Below are 22,906 nucleotides of genomic sequence, written 5' to 3'. Positions count from 1 at the left end.
CTGTTTTCCTAAGCCAAGTGCTATGGCCTGAGCCCCTACAGAAACACACAGGGCAGGAGCCAGTGCGTGTGTCTTCAGCAGATCACTGAAGCAAATTATTCTATAAACAGATTAGTCCAACTTCTATCCACAGAGCTATCTCACTCGTAGTGGATAAGTATTCTAAGATAAGCATAAAACCCGCAAACCAAAATCAAATTACATGTGCTGTATACTCCCCTAATTGGTCATTAGATTATTCTATGCTAATAAATCAGATTCTCTGACTACAAAGTGGCTTTCTGATGGCTTCATCCATCCACCTAGGTGGCAACACAGCTATTTTTTGATACTTCCAATTAGTTATATCACTTATGAATTGTTAATTGAGAAATGTTATTATTTCCTTAAACTATTTCAGCATGGTTATTTTTCCTAATTTAGAAATTTTTCCAATCTCCAATTATTTCATAAGCTAAATTCTCCAACTCCATTTATTTGGTCAAGTACCGTGTTTATTATTTCAAGGTTCATGTTTATTATTTCAATTAAACTAAACGCTGACAGATGTGTGCAGGAAGGCTGTGTGTATGTACAGCTTGTTTTTAAAAGGGAACAGAACCCTGAAGCATGGAGAAACTTAAGCCCGGAAACTGATTTGTCCAAATGAGACCCAGTGAGAAAGCTACATCATCAGCAGGGGCCATCTTAGCCTCCTTACCACAGCCCCACAGCCAAGGTCTACCACAGGCTAAAACCTCAGGGGTGACTCCAAAGTCTCAGTTACAGACACACACAACAGTAACAAGGACAACATCTAAACTGAATTAGCAACCAGAGGGCCATTAAAAGTGGTTGGAAGAAGAACATACAGATAGTTGTTCTCTTAATACAATTTCCCTGAGATCAAGGAGAAAAAAATTAAGTTCAAAAAAACTAGGATAGAGATTATTCACTGAGAATATGTTCCTCTGCTGTGGCTGAAATGACACAGGATTTTTATGAGGACTTTGAAAACCAGTGTACAAATTTCCAGAAAAAAAGATAATATTTGACTCCACTATAGGAGCAGACTTAAAAATAAAAATTAAAGAGTCATTAACAGATCATAAACCAAAGACTCAATGATTTAGATGGTGAATATTAAAACATTCTGCTTTTCCCCAGATCGTTTTAATCCATTTCAGAGTATCAACAGGACTGTTCTATGAAGAATTCATATGGCTCCCCAAAGCGGCTCTTAACTTAGTTATTCTTTATTTATTAATAATCAAACAAAATTCACAGGATGTCCAATGCAAAATAAGAATCCTTTTGACACTTGTACTAAAAAAAAAAAGTGATTAAATTTTAGACAAGACTGTATATTCTTTCATTCAGAGTTGAATGACTTTCCCTCCAAAACTCTCATATATTAACATTCAACATTTATTTCTTATTCAATTGCATTTTCTTTAAAGACATAGTCTTTCTGTCTCCAGAAAGGTAAAAGAAATTGGCTCTTTTTACTATTATATTTCAATTTTTCATTAAAAGGCTTTCTATTGAATTATAATAACTCTGATTAATCAAGTTTAAATACATATTTAAATTACTTCTGTCTGCCATAAGTGTTGATTTCCATGACTCAGCAGAAGTATTTTATGACAAAAACAGCTAAATGCCAGCATTTATATCTTTAAGCTGGCAGTGGAAAAATGGTTGCATTGCAACCATCTTATAAACCCTATCAATATTGCAATAAGCAGAGCAATTCAAATATACAAAGAATAAGATATTGCCAAGTAGTCACAAACATCCCTTCTAGATTTAGAATTGCAGTCAATAATTTTGTCCACTTATAATTAAGTATTTAATTTATGGCTGGATAAACGAAAACTAGATTCTGCAACTTTACACCCTAGTGTAGGATTCTGGTCATTTCAATTGAAAGAACAACTTCAAATACTAAGAAATTTACTATCATATATAGTAAATAAGCAATTGTGAATTTTATCAGAACTTCAATTTAGAGTTATGATTTTAATGTAGTTAACCATTAACCAACCAAATGTTTAGGCAGGTAATTATGCATGACAGGTAACTGTGTTTTTCAAAGAAAGTATGATTTTTTTTCAAATTCTAAATAGAAATCACTACTTAAGAAAATCAGATTATAAAAATTTAACATAACATATTGTTTGTGTATCTTATGCGTACAAGTGTTACTTCAAAAAATTTCCCAGAAAAAGAGTGCCCCTCATTATTTATTCCTAGATGATTGTATGACAGTGAAATCAGTTTACATTTGAAGACATTTTGAAAAATCCTATTAAAAACCAGTTTAAATGGCATAGCTCGTGTTTACCTCTTTGGGTATGTACCCATTAATCTCTTTAAGTGCTTCCTTCCTTGACGCAGCTGTAGTTCAAGAGCTGGCCAGCAGCTGGCCTCCATTTCTGTGGGTTTTCATGAACGTCCAGAATTCTTTTTAGCAAGTTTGAAAAATGCTATATGCCTCAACAAATTTTTCATAACTAAAGAGCTTATAAAAAGCTTTCAAAAGGAGTCCAAAAGAAAATTTTCTCTTAAAAATAAAAACCAAACAATAGAAAGTCACACATACTATAAAGATGTTCTATGTAAAACATTCTGTTTGGCAGATTTGAAACGTCTCCAAAAGGAGAAAGAAGCACATGGTTTGGAAGCAACAGCCAAGAATTCATAACAGGTGGGTTACAAGCCACCAGTGACAGCCATGAGGGAGATCTTTGAAGTAGATTAGGGGCCTTCCCTAGTCTCTCTATTCCTTATATCTGGAACGTCTTCAACTATACCAACACAGTAGTTCAGGAGCCTCTGCACCTGGTCCTCTCTTCTTTTCTCATTTTTGCTCTCCTGTAATAACTTCAATCTTACTAACTATAATGCTTATGGAAAAAAACTCACAATCTACATCTCTGTTTTTGCTACATCAGTTAAACTAATTCCCTATTTCCAACTGGTAATTTAAATATTTCCACCAGGATATGCCATCATTATCTCACACTTGATCCATACCAAACAAACATATTCATCTTTATCAAACCAATTACCTCATTCCTTGAGAACAAAGCCAATTTTTCCTTAATTTAGGCAATATCAATCCCATTTTTCTAGTCACTAGAAACTAAAACCAGAGAAGCAATCACTCCTTGATGACCTCCATCACCCACATTCAATGGTTCATGTGGCAGATTCACTTTTCAAAGATGTCTATCACAGTATCTCTCATCCATACATTCTTCTACAACATGATCTTGCCACTTTGCCATCAGAAGGTGAAAATTAATCCAGCCTCATCTAGAGTCTTACTAATAACCAAAATGCTGTGAGAATTCCAACGCTAGGTCAGAAAAGACCAGATAGCTTCTGCCTGGTTCTCTTGGATTGTTCTCTGTGGGGAAAGCCTGCTGCCACATAAGAATTCAGTTATATCAAGACTGCCATGCTGAGTGAGAGGTCACACATAGTCCCAATTAGGCCCAATCTTCCAGCTGTCCCCATCAAAGAAATGTGTTTAGATCCCTTCCAAACAGTTTATCTGCCAGCTAAATTCTACCCATTGAACTCAGCAAATATCCTGGGGAAGAGAACCCAGTTGAGCCCTGCCCTAATTCCTGGCACACAAATTCATAAAATGTAATAAAATATGTTCAGAGTTTTCTTCTAATCACTCCATCTGCCATGTGGAACCATTACTACCTGAGGTCATAAGTTAACTGAAATGTCACATCTTTGTCTCCACCCTCACAACCATTGACATAAAGGAAGCCCCAATCACCTGGTTCTATATCATTATAACTGAATCCAGACTCACTATAATCTGTCATCACAATCTATCTAACCTCCAACCAAAAACTACTTTAATACAACCAGCCCCACAACCAAAACAAATCTCACAGAATCTCACATTTGTAGGAAATTATATAATACAAAGAGTTTTTATAAAATCTATTTTATTTGCTACATACAACCAAAGCCAAAGAGATCTTTCAGGAGGGCAAATATTCTTTTTCTTATTTTAGAGATGAAGAGATAAGAAGCTAAGGAAGTTAACTTTTGTACCAGTTCACTACCAATTAACAGAATGGGTATACTAAGAACTAAGAGCTTAAGTTACATCCCATCATTGTTTCTCTTGTCTACGACACTATGATCTGACTCAGATCAAAAACAATTGATGTCTCTCCCCATCCCTAACACAGCAAATTTACTTTCAAGGTTGATAAGAATTTGGCCTCGATCTATCTAGCTAATAACTAACCCCAGCAGCAGCACTACAAGAAGACTTAGTTACCTAACAATAAACCATGCTGATTCTAGCCTCTGAACGATTTTCCTGCTTTCTTCTCCTATGCATTCAAACCTTACCCAAGCATGAGCACAAATTCTATCTCCTATGAAGACCTACCAGCCTATTCTTATGGTTTTCTCTCTCTGCCATTACAACAGAACGTCAATTTCATATAAAAATTTGGCAGTTTCATCTTATTCAAGTGTGTTGGTCTAACGTTCCAGGCTGCTGTCCAAGCAGCACACCCCCATACACACAGAGAGATGCTGGATGCCTATATCCAGTGTCTGTTCTAACCAGTTGGTGCCCACGGCACACCTTTTTTTAAACATTGTGAACTTCATCCCTGCTTATTTCCCAAATGAAACCATAAACTCTTAACAGAAACCATGTCTTATAAATAAGTAGTATATTCTCCAAAATAAACACAATACCAAGCACACAGCTAACATTCAATATGTATTGGTCAACTGATTTGAAGGAATGGAAAATGTTGCATTGTGAGAAAAAATATTCATAAGTCATATCTACACTGGAAACAAAAGTTTAAAAGATAACAAAATATTTTCAAGATCAGCAGTTTAATGTCAGGGACATTTTAAAAGGATTATTTAAAGATATTCTGTGCAGCCCATAACTGCCAAGATGTTTTATAAATGTTTTCACCAGGAGTGTGAAAGAAAAGTTTTAAAAATATTCAAGGAGTAGATGTCTTAACAGCCCAAAATAAAATGTTTGCTGAAGCTACAAGGCTGGCAGAACTCTGCTTCATTTCAAAAAGTTTCCAGGCAAAAGAAATGTTTTCCTGGAAAATACTACCTTTTATTTAGAGAACACTTGCCATGAACACTTAGTCATTAAGTAATTTAAGGTTTCCTCACAAGCTCTTTGGAGGAAATCTATTATATGAATGAATGAAACTACCAACACCTATGTCAAAAATACACATTTGGTTAAACATATGAAATATGCCTAAGTATTTTTCTAGGTAATGTGAAATAATCTTTTCTCCTTTTTGCTCCTTTTAATTTTCTATAAAACAAAATTATGAAGAAAAAGTCAAAATCCTTAAGTGTCTTTCTCTGTAATACATACAAATGCAAAAAACTCCAGGGCTTATTTTATTCCAAATGTCAAGTAATTTTCAAACAGACAAAACATTCATTTTGTTCAATGAAAAGAAATAGTAATTTCAAAGCTATTTTTAGCAAAAACTTTTGAGTTGACTTCAAATCACCTTTCAATGAGAGAGCAACTTGGTATGGACATTTCACTCAATCATCTGCAGTAAATCACACAATGAGACCTAAGAAAACCATTCCTTCCAAGAGTTTTGTAGCCAACTAAGTCTTTATTCTTTTCAACATCAAAAGACAAAACTAAATTATACTCCAAGCACATGGTTTATACGTTTAGTCTTTTAAAAACCTACACAAAAGGATATTTGTTTTACCTGTTTAGTATTTCAGTTAGTTTCACAAAACCAGTGTAAGCCAGTTCAAATGCTCCTCTGTGCCTGGACTGTAAAAGGTGTTGTTTAAAGTAATCTCCTATTTCTTTTACCTTTAAAAAAAAATAAAAAAACAAATATTCAATTTATGCTTACATTTATATGTATATAAGTAATGTAACTTAGAACCTACCCCTAGATGTCCATCCATTTAACACTTACTGTGTGACAGATGGTGTTTTAAGAATTTTTTATTATTATCTCATTTAATCCTCACATTCCATGAAATAAGTACATTTTTTTAAATATTTTTTTTTAGTTGTTAGTGGACAAAATGCCTTTATTTCTATTTATTTATTTTTATATGATGCTGAGGATTGAACCCAGTGCCTCACCCACACTAGGCAAGCATTCTACCACTGAGCCACAACCCCAGCCCCAGTACAATTATTATCTCTACTCCACAATGGGGAAACTGAAGTCCAGAAAAGGTAAGTAGCTTACCCAAGGTCACATGGCAAGTAAGTGGTGGAGCCAGGACACACAACCAGGCAGTCTGACTCCAGAGTCAGCCATCTTTAAGTGCCACACTAGAACTGCCTTCCTATGCCAGAGTCACAAACTTCACAGTGTGCTCCTGTCATTCAATACCAATATAAAATACACCAAACAACAGCACTCACATACGTAGGCCTGGATAAAATAATCATGCTTTCTATAAAAGTTTTTTTTCCCCTTTCTTATATCCATAACAAAACTTACCATTTTAACCATTTTAATTGTTAATTAAATTATTAATTAGTTATTAATTTCAATTACAATTCAGTGGCATTAAGTACATGTCAGGAACATGTTGTATAACCAAACCCTCAACATCATCCAACTATAGAATTTTTTCACCTTTCCAAACTGAAACAATACACTCAGTAAACAATCACCCCCAATAACTGCCTTCCAGTGATACACTGTTAATGGCAACACAAGATTTAGTACAAAGGATATCCTAAAAAAATCAACAGTTATCACTGTGATTCAGAATCATGGGATATGCTAGAATGCCAGCCAATCACTTTCCAACACACTTATTCCCCATGTAAAATCAAACAAATTTTAAAATGATTATTTAAAGAAAACACAACTGACAATTAGTTGTGATTGTGGCTTTGGTTCTTATGATGTTAAACTGATTAGTCTGATTGGGCTTTATACCATTATATCTGGTGGCTACTGGATTTAGAAAATCCAGGTTTTGCAAAAAACTCAGAACCAAAGCTGTTATCAGCTATCTCTTGATCCACATCTCCATAGATCTCAGTAGAGTGGAAAGGCAAGTCATCTCAGGATATTTTGATCTGCTTACCCTGAAACAGCCTTCATCTCAGCAGAGTGACTAGATTAGTGTTCTTCATGTATCAGAAGTGATAGGAGGCACAAGGAGTAAAAAAGTGACCACAGGCAGCGTCTCACTTTCCTCATCTACACTCTAGGGATTTTAACAGAACTTACCTCATAAGTTGTTCTGTTAGAATGAATAAATTGCCAAGTTCTGAACCAGCCCATAACCTATAATCTAATTTGGTTTGACATAAGCCTTCTAGGGTTCTAAACAGAGGGAAAGTATCCACGCTCATAGTATTACCTGATTATGATGACCTAAGAAGTGATGTCAATAGAGAAAGAAGACTCAGAAACGAGGCCAACAAAGATCCAGAAAAGCAGTATAAAGTTAAATTTTTAAAATTCTAACACTTTCAGATCCCAAAGATTAATATGTCATGTTCTTCAGTTAAAGCTTTCCTATAAACATCTAATGATTCACCTCATATCTCAATGTTACTCCTTTAATATTTTTAAAGGTCACATTATATGAGGCTAAAGGCCACAAAATAGGTCTTATTTCATCTTCAAAACAGTAATTGCAGAGTATATTTTGAACAAAATTTTCAAGACTTAAATCTAAATTCCATCCTCAAAATAGATCTGAAGCTCAATATCTAATCCTACAAAATGGGCACCAGAAGAAACGCCAGTTAGCTAACTTATCACATCCACCATTTCTATTATTAGAGAAATAAAAGATTTCTATGGTGTTTCAAATCAGAGAAAATTAAAACAGGAAATCATAGAGATAGTTTCTTTCTTTCTTAGTTATTTCTGTTTTCCAAAATGTCACAGATATCAAAACATACTTCAGGAAAACATAATATTATTAGAAAAGTGCTTCTTTGTGGACTCAGTAATGATTTGCAATCTCCTTAAGCAGTAATTCCACTTTCATTGCTTCCTTTATCCTAACTTCCTCCAAAGGGACCTAAACCAAAAGGCATATAATAAAGACCTTAGTAGGGTGACCAGTCTTCTTAAGATTGGACCTCTGCCTTAGTTAATCCTGGCCTCAGAAATCAGAATGACATTTTAAAGACAAAGGTGAAATACAGTCTTTCCTCATTTTATTCTGCTCTTCATCTCCCAAGAAACACACATAGATAATAACCAAGCTTATTATGAATTTTTTGCTTTTGTAGGATATATAAAACTACTGTTAATCAGACAATAAGTACTTCTTTGGAACTCTGCAAAATGCTTAGCAGCTTAATGGCTGGGGTAGATAAAGAAGATAAAAACAAATGTCTGTCTTCAGTAGGCTTTCAGTTCAGATTGGCAGAGAAAAATCAATATGTGGAGAGGTACCCAGTTCTAAGAAATCAAAGATCCTTCTGCACTAGAATTAGAAAGGCTTCATGCCCAGACCTTGAACAGGATATACACACTTGGGTGAACCAAAATGGAAAGGCATAATTGACATGAGAAGAGGCTGGGAGGCTAGAATGAATGAATAAACATTTTCTAAGCACCTATTAGACACTGAGCTAGGTCTTTTTATCTAAATGGATACAACATAAACAAGGCTAAGGCTAGCGGACCTGAATGAATGACCTAGAGGTTTCATGCTACAAAACAGTGGATGATGGGGATGCAAGGAAGAGATGAACCCAACTACTGGGATGGAGTAGTGAGCAATGTGGTCTATGAGCAGACATAGAAGGGCCCTCCAGACATCTCCCAGCAGATAGTCGGACTGGAGAACAAATTTTATTCAAACCACTTAAAAAGTAAGAATAGAGGAAGAAAAAAAATTTTTAATTAATTTTTAATTAAAAAGTTATCTGAAAACTCCAACTCAATTGCCTTTCATTAGATGCCACTGAGTTCCTATTTAAAGTCATAAAATCCTGTAATGGCACACACCTCTAATCACAGCCACTTGGGAGGCTGAGGCAGGAGGGTCTCTCAAGTTTGAGAATAGCCTCAGCAACTTAGCAAGACCTTGTCTCAAAATACAAAAAAAAAAGGGGGGGAGGGAGAATAGTTCAGTGGTAGAGCGCACCTGGCTTAAAAAAAAAAATCCATAAATGCCTTCTTTCTAAATGATGTATTTGCAAAATATTTTTATATAAATAGAATACATCTCAGGATTTTTTAAAAAGAATTACCCTAAAAATGCAGAACAAATGGAAATGATTTCCTCCTTCTTTTTTTTTTTTTTTAAATTAAATTCAAGGGGCTGGGGCTGGGGCTCAGCGGTAGAGTGCTCGCCTCACATGTGTGGGGCCCTGGGTTCGATCCTCAGCACCACAAATTAAAAAAAGGTATTGCGTCCACCTACAACTAAAATAAAACTTTAAAAATTTTTTTTAAAATAAAATAAAATTAAATTAAATTCAAATGACTGTCTTTTAATTTAGCATATTCTGCTTCTAACTTTTTATAAACTTATTTCTGTGGGCAAATTAATATGCTTTCTGTATTTATAGCATGTAAATTGCCATAGGGAAACACAGCTACATGCTTGTCTCCAGACATCTACAATTCACCACCAGACAAATCAGGGATGCTAAATGTTCATCTAGAATATAACACCAACAAAAGTCAAATTTAAACTCACTTTTTAAAACTTACCATTTACCTATACAATAAATATAATAGACAAATCAAGACTCATTCCATTCATAAATACATAAACCCAAGAGGATTTAAGTACAGATGGGACACTTTTATCAAGAGCACACACAGTGGTTAAGATCTGAGACTTTGAAGCCAGGAGGGTGGTGAACTAAAACCTACTTCACAGGATGACTGTGAGAAATAAATGAGATTAAGCATATAAGAGTTTAGTAGAGTACCTGGCACAGCAGCAATCAAGAAATGTCCATTTGAGGCTTTACTTTGTATTTTAAAAAATAAGACTCAATTCAAGACAAAGTTACTTCTTATAACTTTGAGAATGTCAACAGTTGAGCTTCAAATTCCACTTTGGTTAAATGAGATGTTTTACAAAAGTTTATCCTCCAGTAAGATAATTAATGTTTTCAACTGTACATTCTCTACTACAGTGATTTCTTCAAAGCTGAAACATTGTTTTCCTGGATAACAACAACAAAGGCCATAGTTTTCTGGTGTTCAGATATATCTTACCAGAATGTTTATTCTTTGCTTTCTAGCAAATTCTTAATCTTGAGCCATTTTAACCATTGCCCTTTAGTCTGAATTTTTTTAATGAACTTGTCTTATGTCCCTTATTATCCTTCTAAGCTCTCTGAGGTCAGAGAACCACAAATTATTATTTTTTATGTCCCCACCATACCCATATAGTAAGGTAGCCAATAAACAGGTGACTAAAAGATGTGGTTTCATGATCAACTTCATTTCAAAACTTAAAAATGATAACTTCCAGCTAGGCAAGATGCCACATACCTATAATCCCAGCGAACTGAGAGGCTGAGGCAGGAAGATTGCAAGTTCAAGGCTAGCCTCAACAACTTTGAGAGGTCCTATGCAACTTAGTGAGACCCTGTCTCAAAATTTAAAAAATAAATTTAAAAAAAAAAGTAACTTCCATGCAGCACAATTCAAATTCTAAAAACTAATCAATCTTGGGCAAAATAAAATACAAAGGCAACTTTTAAACTTACAAATGCTAATAAACGTATACTCCATTTGTAGTCTACATAATGAAATGGACTACATAATGAAAAACTACATAATGAAAAACCCAGAGGGAATTTATCAACCCAGTTAGCCCTGTGCATTATGCAAGTTATAAACAAATCTAAAGTAGAAGTTCTTCTGGGCTGGGGATGTGGCTCAAGTGGTAGCACGCTCGCCTAGCATGCATGAGGCACTGAGTTCGATTCTCAGCGCCACATAAAAATAAATTAAAGATATTGTATCCACCTAAAACTAAAAAATAAAGTAGAAGTTCTTCTAATAGTTGGCAATTATTTTATTCATATGATTTCTATGCCAACAATTACTAGTAGAGGGAAGCAAGAAGGAAAATTTTGCACAGAAGCTTCTTTTTAGGAATAAAAGATATGTAAATGTATTGCTACTCCAGGTAGAGGAAGTTGTTTTAAAAAATCAGTAGGCAACAGGTATCAGATATCCCATGGAAAGAGGACCAAGAAAACGTATCAAGCAAAAGTCTGTATCAGCAAAACATCAAGCTAGAAACCTAGACACACACCAACTATCCAGGAAGCTGTGCGATAAGGCTGTGTGTACTGCCCACTCTGGAAGGGTCTCCACTTACATCCCTCAAAGCTGGTTTTATCTCTGCCTCTTATACAGGGACATTATGAAAGAACCTTTCATTACATGATTACAGTGCAGGAGGAAAGTCAGACATGCACTGAATGAACACATTTGCCTCGTGGAGCAGCGGGTGAGAGCATACTGCTTCACAAAAAGTGATCTAAGGAAAAGATCATTTGTTAAAACATTCAGTAGAAAATTGTCTTACTGCCTTGCTGCTTGCAAATATTTGCTTGAGTATTAGAAATTAAAAAAAATTCAACTTAAAGAAAAATTAAATGAGCAGTTCAGAACAAAGGCAGCACTGTGCCATGTGAACATGTCTGTGAAGGAGAAGAATCAGGTTCCTGTCCAGAGCTGCCACAAACCAGCTTTGTGATCTTGGGAGAACCAGGTAACATCCAGTGGTTTCAGCTTCCTCCTGTCCAAAGGAGCTGGAGAATATCATCTCTGTGACCCTTTCCGCTCCAATAGTTTGTGACTACAACACTGAAAACTCGGAATTATAAACAAGCCTCAGTTCTTCTCTTCAAACAGCAACAAAAGCCCTAATCTTACTTCCTGTTAGCCTTATTATAAGATATACTCACATATGTGGAATTTAAGTGGCCACCCCCTTTAACAAAGGGCCATATAATCAAGATGGTCTTAAGAAAACTGGGCTACAAAAGATATCTTCCCTGTCTTCTAGCCTCAAGCCATGAAATTTCAAATTATAATAGAATTATATTACTTTTTCAAAAATAGAGGGAATAATCAGTATGCTAGTCTATATGGAACAGCGTCCTCCATTCATTAATGTAAAAGCTGCCATAGTTGTTATTGCTGGTACTATAAAACCTAGGTTTCACATTCTCCACCATGAGGCTGGAATTCTGCCTGCAAGTCACGTCGAGGCCTCAATGTGTCCAGGTCTGTTGGAGTCACATTCACCTAGGGTGTTGACTCTTAAACTGGTAGTTTTGCCACTAGGCACAGCAGATCTAGCTGCAACAGGGCAACTATGCCCTTGGCAAGGTATACCTGAGGTGTGGCCAGCCATTCCAATGTAAATTACATTCTTCTCGGTTATTTATATTTTTAACTCTTAAAGGTATTAAGGACATGAGAGTAAAAGAAGCAAAAATTTTTGTTTAAAAGCAGTCATGTAACTAATTTCTTGATGACTTTGGATTTTCATGGAACAAATACTCCTAAACTGAGACATTTCTTTAAAGTCAGCAAGATCAAGAATAAAGTTTTCCATAGAGAGAAGTATTTCAATGCTAGAACACAATTATCACGTATATTTTTGATCCCTTGTTAAGCCATTAGTTTCTTCTCAAAACTACAGTTATCACAGAATAACACACTGGAAAAACTGCACGGCATTAGAATGGAAACTAAGGTTTGACCAAAAAAAAAGTCAGAATTCTAGTTTTATTCAAGCAAATCACCATTGGAAGTACTCTGTGATTTTTAAGAGCCCATCTTTTTATTATGTTATTGTTAGTCTGTGAGTTTTTTTACAAACATCTCTTTCATCTTAATTCAGAATCTTTACATAGTTATCCCACATAAATTCACTTACATTGCATAAAACTTTGGATGCATCAGAAAAGGTGTCAAGGCAAAATAATTTTCATAGGAAGCTCTCAGGTCTGCCTCAGTTATAGTGGAAACAAAATGTTTCCCTTAATTTATTTTTAATACACTCCAACAACCCCCCAAAAAATATATGTTTTAACTTGTCCTTGGAAAGAGAAGATGAGAAATCAAGGCACATGTTTATTTCATAGCAAGATGGTAAACATCAGTGAAGTAATCATTAATCATAACTGATTCCTAAGCAAAGATGTTGGCATTGGCGCTACAGCCAGTTACCAGCAACCACTCCAAGTAACTCTAGAACATTAACACGCCTATTTGATTTGGAGGAGAATAAGGAACATAATGCTGCCCACAGTATACTGTTCGCCTTTGCCTCTCTCCTTCCTGGGGCCTTGCAACATCACAGGCCAGCTGTTAACCAGATGCAAGCACATGAGCCACAGAGTGTGAGAATAAAAATATTAGCATTATTTCCATGGAATGAGTCACGTGGTGATTATAGAAATAATCAGCATTAGCATACTACAATATTTGTTTTGTTCTTGAATGTTGTAATACCCTAGGGGAAAAAATTATCTTTATTTGAAAAAGGTTAAAAATGAAAGTATGTGTTATATATCTTTGCTGGAAAACTGTGGGAAATGGATTTGTTGAAACCATATGGAAAGGAAGAGGGAATCAATTAAAAACAGAAATCTAATAAATCTAAAATATTTCCAAATGAAATGCTTGTGGTAAACTAATTTCTTGTAAACACTGCACTCAAGTCCCTTGAACAGTCCCAGATGGTGAACTAACTTTGTGGTCTTAAAATAAAAGTCAGCCAAAAAAAACCAAAGTGACTACAACTTTATTATTGAAGTAGTGGGAAACATAAGATCCATAATCAACCAATATGTTACTTTGTATTCCTCTGCAAAATTTAAGAGACTTGGAGAGTTTTACTAGAGAGTTTCAACTAAAATTTAAGTTTATGTATGTTAAATGGAGGAAGAGAATTAAAATAATAATATCGCAGTAAAAAGTGAGGTTAAAAACTATGCTTATATAAAAATATTCCTAAAATGCCATAGTTTTGAAATGTACTACAGGTCTAAAATCCTAAGTTATTGTGAACTATTTTTCAGTTGACAGCTGTAAAATTTTATTCAAGAAAAATTCAAAAATTTTTTTAAAGTTGGATCATAAATAGAAGCTTGTGATTTACATCTTGACCAAAAATGATACCTGCTGGAGCCTTACCTGATCCTCTGTTAATAATCTATCAGAAGATTCTAGCATAGACCGCATAGGTAGAAGCTGGCACAGTGTGCCTAAAAGTAAAGCAACTTCCTTCATACTTCTCCAACAACACACCAGCACCATCTGAGCAGTTACATCACATGTTTTTCCTTCTTTACCTTAAGGGAAAAAAAAAAAAAAAACTATTGCAACACTAGACACTCGATTACTCACACCCTAGGTTTCTTAGAACAAGCTTATTCATAATTTCCCCAAGAATAATCCATTTAAACAAACCAATTTGTTATATGTTCTATTTATTCAGGAGAAAAAAATCTAATATTTGTCAAGCATGTGCCATGAGGAGAAATCATGCTAAGTATTTTTTAATTTGTTGTTTTCAAAATCAATTTTTTAAAAAACAAAATATTCCTTCAAAACTTAAGTCTAACTTTTGGAAATTAATGAAACAAACTCTCTTTGCCTCTTTAATATCCATAAAGTATTATATGAATGACTAATAAATACACTTCTTATTTATTTTGGCAAATATGGCTATTATATCAGTTGAGTAGAAAAGAACTTTATTTTCTATTTCTACATATTTATTTTTTCTTTCCTTTTGTTTTTTATTTATTAGTTCTAATCAGTTATACATGACAATAGAAAGCTCTTTGATTCATTGTACACAAATGGAGCAGAATTTTTTGCTTCTCTAGTTTTGTATGCAGTAGAGTTACACCATTTATGCAATCATACATGTACCTAGGGTAATGATGTCTGTCTCATTCCACTGTCTTTCCTACCCCTTTGCCCTCTCCCCCCTCCCCTTTGTCCTATCCAAAGGAAAAATCAAAGGAAAAAGCTAGGTGCATTGGTGCACACCTGTAATCCCAGCAATATAGAAGGCTGAGGCAGGAGGCTCATAAATTCGAGGCTCAGTAACTTAGCAAGACCATGTCTCAAATAAAAATAAAAAGGGTTGGAGTTGTAGCACAATGGTAGAGCACCCCTGGGTTTGATACCTCTAGTACTGAAGAAAAAAAATTAAAGAAAAATACAAAATCTCCTTCAAGATATATTTAAATCCCATGGTCAATAAGCTACAATTACCCTGATTTACTACCTTATTCTAGCTTTAGGAGTGTTTTAGTACTGACATTTTTAAAAATCCAAAATAAACTTTTAAATTAAAAATACAAATTAACAAAATAATATTTATACTGTAATCCCATGTTTTCTAAAAAAAATTCCACTAAACTTAAATGACAAATGTATATAAATAACATACCATAGGTATAAAAGAACATATACTAAACAGGAAAGTAGAAAAGGAAGTAATAACAGTCAGCTTTAGTTTATTTTTAATTTGTATTTATCTCTATGTTGTGTGAAACTATTACAATAAGCACATAATAATAGTTTTTGTAATTTCAAAAATATAATTGCAAAGACAATTTTGTAAAACAATATCGCCACCTAGTGGAGAATGCAGAATATGTAATAAATCAAGAAACTACTGCTTCTGATGACTTCACAGTATCACAGAAAATTCAATAGTAACAACTAATGATAAAAACAAGCGGAAGAGACTGAAATTCTGGAGGCCTAGTAAAACAGAGCACCTCACATTTTGATGAGTACTAAAGTTTATTTCCATTAAAAGGCTATTCTACTTTAAGAACTTGCACAGCAGATACCAATGAACCCCACTGCAGGGAGATGACTGCTGCACCGCACCACTCAGATTCAAAGAGCAACACTGCTTTTACAGCACCTGGCCTGTCAAGAGGATTTTAGCACTCAAAAGCCTTCTGCTATACCACCTTGTATGCTGAACTGGAACACATCACTTTCTGGTTTTAAAAGTCTTATAAATTCATTCCTAAAACCAGATCATTTCCAAAACCAATTTTTTTTTTTTAAAGAAAGACTTCATTTATTATATAAAAAAAACATTCCATATATTTTACTATTACTTAATCACCTGGGGCTGAAACTAAAACTAAAAGATAAAGCTGTTACTTGGCATGCATGAGGACCTAGGTACAATCCCCAGTATCATACAAAAAAAAAAAAAAAGAAAAAACAATGGTTACATATCAACTTTACATATGTTACCTTTGATTTCTGCAGAAGTATCAATATTTGACACACTGATATTCAAGTCCTCCAAATCAAAACTATCACATTCTTTCAGTATTTTGGCTTGGTTGAAGTAATCGTTAGTATCTCGTGGCTGAATCTCTTTGAGAATCACCTGTAAGCGGCTTGCTGACTCTGCAAGAAAAACACGAAACTCCAGTTCCACATCACATGCAGATTCCCTTGGGGGTACCTGCACTCAAAAATTGTGTAATTTTCAACACCTGATAATAACCTCTATTAGAAGAGACAGAGTAGGTAATGTGAAAATTATTTGTATAGAGTCTTCATGATATTTAAGTAGACTTTTTTTTTTGGCGGGGGTGCAGTGTTGGGGATTGAACCTGAGGCCTTGTGCATGCTAGGCAAATGCTCTACCACTGAGCCACATCCCCAGCCCCCTTTAAGTGTACTTTTAAAACATGGCAATTTGGGCTGAAGATATGATAAAAAATACAACCATAAGCATCCACAGAACAAAGGCTGCCATTTCATTTACATTGCTTCTGTGTTGTCTTAAGAATCTCAAACATGGGGCTGAGGTTGTAGCTCAGCAGTAGAGCGCTTGCCTAGCATGCAAGAGGTGCTAGGTTCAATCCTCAGCAAAATAAAGGTAAGGTGTGCAGGGGTGTGGCTCAGTGGTAAAGCGTTTGTCTCCCCTGTGTGAGGCACTGGGTTCCATCCTCAGCACCACATAAAAGTAAATAAACAAAATAAAGATACTGTGTCCATGTACAACTAAAAATATTTTTTAAATAATTAAATAAATAAAGGTTAAAAAAAAAGAATCTCAAACATGATGCTTATCATGTGAAAGAAGTCCAATAAACTTCAATTAATTTTAAGAGGTTGTTTCCCTATCTGCAATATAATTTAAAAATATAAATGTTAAAAAATTCTTTAAAATTAACAACCAAACAGTCTTTCATAATATAAGAATATCATGAAGACTCCATATTTGGCTTTAAATACATCATATAATATACTGCTTTCTCAGTGTGGTTTACACTCCTAGTATTACATTAAATTTCATTTTTACTCAATGAGCACTCACTAGATTAGGAGTAAGCTCCATGAATGCAACACTTTGTACACTGTGGAGTACCAGTGCCTAAAACAGAAACTGGTTCATGGCCAAGGTTCAATAACATGGGCTGAACGAATAAATGAATGGCTAGGTAATAAGAAGTTAGCCAAGCTCTGACGTTTTTTTTTTTAATATACACATTTTAGTTGTTCATTAACCTTTATTTTATTTATCTATTTATTTATATGTGGTGCTGAGAATCCAACCCAGGACTTCACACATGTTAGGCAAGCACTCCACCACTGAGCCACAACCTCAGCCCCCAAGCTCTGAATACCAACAGGTAATCATGCAGAATAGATGAACAAATCAAAGAACAGGTATTAGCCATACATCTATTATTTATACTTATATTTTAGGTACTGTTGGAAATATAAAGATTCAAATTGTTATCATGAAAAATATAAAGATTCAAATTGCTATTAAGAAAAATATAAAGATTCTAATTGCTATCATGAAAATACAACCAATGTGTTATGCTCATTTGTCTCTTCACTGAAATTCTGCCCCAAACAAACTTCAATAGCCATGAAAAAGTAACACTAGCCCAAAAGATACCATACAAAGATGAGGAAAAATCAGAATAAAATTTCAAGGATCCTGTTCATTTATTCTATGGTTCTTGGGAGGTTTTTTCCAAGAAATTCAGAATGCATGACAGATAACATGGGGAAGAAGAAGGAAAAATAAAGACAATCAAAAGATGAGACAGAATTTTTTAAAAAGTCTGTGAGCCAAAGATATTTTAAAACTCTCTACACAAAGAATTTTAGCATACCCTATAGTCTCTTTCTACAATAGGTAACTGAAATATTCAGGACCTTTGATCCAGAATAATCTGGTATTTGCCTTATCCAAATATCAGCTATAAGACTACATGTTTTGGGCTGGGGCTGTAGCTCAATGGCAAAACGCTTACCTAACATGTGTGAGGCACTGGGTTCAATCCCCAGCATCACATAAAAATAAATAATTTTCAAAAGTTAAAAAAAAAAAAAAAAAAAAGACTACTTTTTTTTTCATGTACAAAGAAAGAAAGCTAAAACATTAACCTAAATAAATGTGTCTTAGCATCATGAACCAACATATTATCCAACTTATTATTATTTTTTAAAAAAGCCAACATTTTCTATGTAAAACACACTGCTCCAGGCCACTTTAAATATCATCCCAAGGTATTTCATTGTATGGACAGCATGTGTTCATAATATACTCAGACTCTTCCTAATAAAAGGCTCTCATCTGCATTACAAAATGCATTCACAAACTTTAACCTGAAATATAAATTTACTTCATTTTAAAGGTACACTTTATGTTTGTGCACATCTTTAATAGCCAATCTTTTTGGACTTGTTCAAGTACCCATGCATGCCACAGTAGGACCTCCCAGACACTAAGCTTGGCTCCTATCCTTTCAGTAATTGTTCATTCACTGATATATTCATAATCAACAAATATTTACTATTTATCTTCTTCTACAGGCCTTTCTTATTTTCTCAACTTAGCTTTTATATCTCTCCAAAGATATGATTACCAAAGAAGAGAGACAGATGATATAATAATCAAACAACAGCACTATAGCTCTCTTTGTCTGCTGACCTGAATCAGTGTCCATGGGGATGAGGCCCTCAGGGGAGGAGCTCTGAATGACCGGAGACACCACAGCAGAAAGCCTGTAGGACATGGATAGGAGCTTCTCCACCAAAAGTCTCCACTCACTCACCAACTGCAGGCTGCTGCAACAAGGACATTAGGGACACTTATACCAAAAGCAAAAAAATATATATTAATAATGGAAATTAATACATAAAAGGAGTTTAAAGAATGTAATTGTGTTAATACATGAAATACTTGAAACACAAAAAAGTATAAACAGATTTATAAGTCTAATTTTCTATTCTCTTCAAGGCAGCAGACTACATTCCATTCCCAGGACACACTGATAAGAGGCGAAAGCTGGGGCCTAAGTGTGCTTCTGAGAGGAGAGGCAGCTGTGGATGTTCTTACTTTAGAGGTAACTTCTGCAGGGCTCCTGTTATACAGTGAACTCGCCCATACATTGGGAACGATGCCGCTGCCTGAAGCAAGGAATTTTCAGCTTGAGCTACCTCTTCCTCAAGATTTTCCATCAAGCACTTGATAACTAGAAAAAGCAAAGAGAAAACAATACCCATTTTAAAACACATTTATAAATTTATGGACAGCAAAACAGTTCCCACAAAAACACTCAACTGAACTTCATACTTGAACCAGAAAGAGATTTTTCAAGGTTATCTGGCCCACTGCCCATTTCTAGTTAAAGATACTAGTTAAAGAACTGAGTGTCTTCCCTAATTGCCTGGATTCATTATGCATTCACTCTGAACCTCCTCTAGCTGGGGTATCAAAGCCCAGGTCCGTGTGGCATGTGCTAATTGGTCAAGAGATAACTTTTAATAACAGCTTTGGTGACACATATTTCACACACCATGCAATTCACACATTTAAAGCATACAGTCAATGGTTTTTAGTATAGTCAGAGATATAGGCATATACCACATTCTAGAACATTTTCTTTGTCCACCCAAAGACCTTTACCTATTTGCAGTTTCTTCCTCCCTGCACCTCTATCCTTCCTCTGCCCTCAGCAATCATAACCTACTTTTTGTTCCTATAGATTTTGCTATTCTGGGCATACCACATAAGTGGAATTACACAATAAAAGGTCTTCCGTAATTGGCATCTTTCACTTAGCATAACATTTTCCATGTTCATGCTGCCACATATACAGATGCTTCATTCTTTATTTCATATGGATGCATAATAGTTCACTGTATGGCCATACATTTTTATTTATCCATTTATCAGTTGATAGACATGTGAATTATTTCTACTTTTTGGCTACTATAAATAATTCTGCTATGAACATTCCTGTACAATTTTTATTTGGGCATGTTTTCATTTCTCTAGGTATTTGTCTGTTAAGGAATAAATGTTTGTGTCCCTACTCCTAACCCCCAACATACATATAGTATTTCTACTTTTATTTTAGGTACTATGGGAAATATGAAGACTTAGATTGCTATCATGATGATTCAACCAATGTGTTATGCTCATTTGTTGCTTCTCTGAAACAGGACAATAGATTATTAAATTGTGGTAAATCTGTACAACATATACAATGCTTTCAAAATTATGTGAAACCAAATTTATGACCATACATTGGTGGTAAAATTAAAAAGGAAAACAAAATGAAAGATTAAGTAGAATTAAGAAGAGTCTTCTTCTTTTTTTTTTTCTTTTTAGGAGACGGGTGTCTCCCTATGTTGCTCAAGGCAGGGATCCTCCTGCCTCAGCCTCCAGAGAAGCTGGGATCCCAGGTATGGGTCACTGCATCCAGCTAAGAAAACTGAGGAGTTGTTTTTTTGTTTGTTTTGATTTTGTTTGGGGAGGTTTTTTACTATTGTTATTTTGTTTTGTTTTGTTATTCTGAGATCAAACCTGGCCTTAGGCAGGCTAAGCACATGCTCTACCACTGAGCTTCACCTCTAGCCCTTCTTCTACTTCTTAAGCTGTCATCACCTAACTAGAGAACAAAATTTATGAAGCTTTTCTATTTCTGTTACTTAAACCTTATTTACTCAAGTGTTCTTTGCATGTCTGAAATGAAGTTCTAAAATATCTTAGGCTGGGATTGTGGCTCAGCGGTAGAGCGCTTGCCTAGCACATGCAGGGCCCTGGGTTCGATTCTCAGCACCACATAAAAATAAGTAAACAAAACAAAATAAAGGTATTGTGTCCAACTACAACTGAAAAATAAATATTTTAAAAAATAAAATATCTTAAAAGATTTTCTGTGACGCATGCGCTCCCCAGCATACCCCAATTGCAGTCCTCTTCCGACCAGGGTCTCCTTTTGAACCTAGCCCTGAAGCAACTAAAGTGGGCAAATATCGTCTTCTATGATTCTGTCATCTCTCTGCGGACTTAAAGGTCACGTTCCCACCTGAACTACCTATACCTCCTACTTTTCTCCCACTACAGGTTTCATCATGGCCTTTTTTATCATCTTGAGAAAAATAATTTGCAACTTTCTTTCTATATCTGACCTATATCTGGGTTGCAAAATTTGTATCTAGCCAGGCACTGTGGCCCATGCCTATAATCCCAGCAACTCAGCAGGCGGAACAGGAGGGATGGTGAGCTCAAACCCAGCCTCAGCAACTCAGTAAAGATCCTGTCTCTAATGAAATATAAAAGGGGACTCAGTGGTTAAAGTGCTTAACCTGGTTCAATCCCTGGTACTAAAAAAAAAAAAAAAGTATCTATTCATATACCCACTACAATTCCAAAATAAAGATTTACTAGCATAAAATTAAGACTATAAATCCCAAACAAATATTTGCTGAAAACCACTAGATCTAACCCATTTCAGACCCAAGATTTTAGAACAGGCTATATAAAAATATAAAAGGGAAGGGAGCACGACAGTCAATCAGAACATAAACTCCTACAGATAAGGGAACTCTGCTCTGTATAGAAATAATGAAGCTGATCTGTCTATAATGTGGTAAAATTTCTGCAGAATAAAAGAGTAGACATTCGATAGAGAAACAGGTTCTCTTTTAAAAAGTACTTTATTAGGGCTGGGGTTGTGGCTCAGAGGCAGAGTGCTTGCCTAGCATGTGTGAGGCACTGGGTTCGATTCTCAGCACTGCATATATATAAATGAATAAAATAAAGGTTCATCAACATGTAAAAAATATTTTTTTAAAAAAGTACTTTATTAATGAACAAAAATTCTCTGTTTAGAAACAAATATTATAGCTGAGTTCACTGTTTATTCACAAAAAAGAACTGCAGGCACTTATATGCTGGTAAACTCTTAAATAAAAAAACCACAAGTAAGGCTGGGGTTGTGGCTCAGAGGCAGAGCACTTGCCTAGTATGCGTGAGGCACTGGGTTCAAGCCTTAGCACTACATAAAAATAAAATAAAGGTATTGTGTCCACCTACATCTAAAAAATAAATGTTTAAAAAATTATAAAAAAAAATAACATGAGTAAATGTTTAACCATGAGATAGTCTAACCAATGAATGGTGAGAGAATAAGATAATGGTTTTGATTACAACAACAAAAAAAGGAGCAAAAGGTCATTTCCTCAATACAAACCCATCAATGTGTTCCTTTCCACCACGGCAGCAGATTTTTCTCCATCACCACATGCGTCCTGCTGGGGTGTAGCCACAGAAAGGGACCAGGGCAGAGCATCCTGCCAGATTAAAAAGCTCAGCAGGTAGGAGGCTGTTACGCAGTCATAGGGTTTCGTGCTTGTGCTGAGCTCCAGAGCTGCCTGGAATAAGCCTTGCAGTTTCTCAGAATCCTGGAATGAAGTACAGTCTCAGTCACTGCCACGGAAGAGTTCCAAGATTTGATGGAATAACACATAATTAAAACCACAGCCTACCATATAACTAACTCAATATGAAGATTAATTTATTTTCTCCCTGAATATGTTAGTTTTTCTTATAGCAATTGATGATA

At 35.1% G+C, this 22,906-nt stretch overlaps 1 protein-coding gene across 1 annotated transcript in view; it reads right to left on the bottom strand.

The window, feature by feature from the left end:
- Window positions 1-22,906, bottom strand: part of Thada (THADA armadillo repeat containing) — a 336,577-nt gene that overhangs the window by 277,106 nt on the left and 36,565 nt on the right. The window contains 6 exon segments of the mRNA XM_015479728.2: window positions 5,748-5,857; window positions 14,172-14,329; window positions 16,272-16,430; window positions 18,982-19,118; window positions 19,390-19,525; window positions 22,535-22,745. Coding sequence (XP_015335214.2) covers window positions 5,748-5,857; window positions 14,172-14,329; window positions 16,272-16,430; window positions 18,982-19,118; window positions 19,390-19,525; window positions 22,535-22,745 — 911 coding nt within the window.

Source organism: Marmota marmota, unplaced genomic scaffold, assembly GCF_001458135.2.
Source record: "Marmota marmota marmota unplaced genomic scaffold, marMar, whole genome shotgun sequence".
NCBI classification, from domain to species: domain Eukaryota; kingdom Metazoa; phylum Chordata; class Mammalia; order Rodentia; family Sciuridae; genus Marmota; species Marmota marmota.
This window is presented reverse-complemented; position numbering and strand designations above follow the sequence as displayed.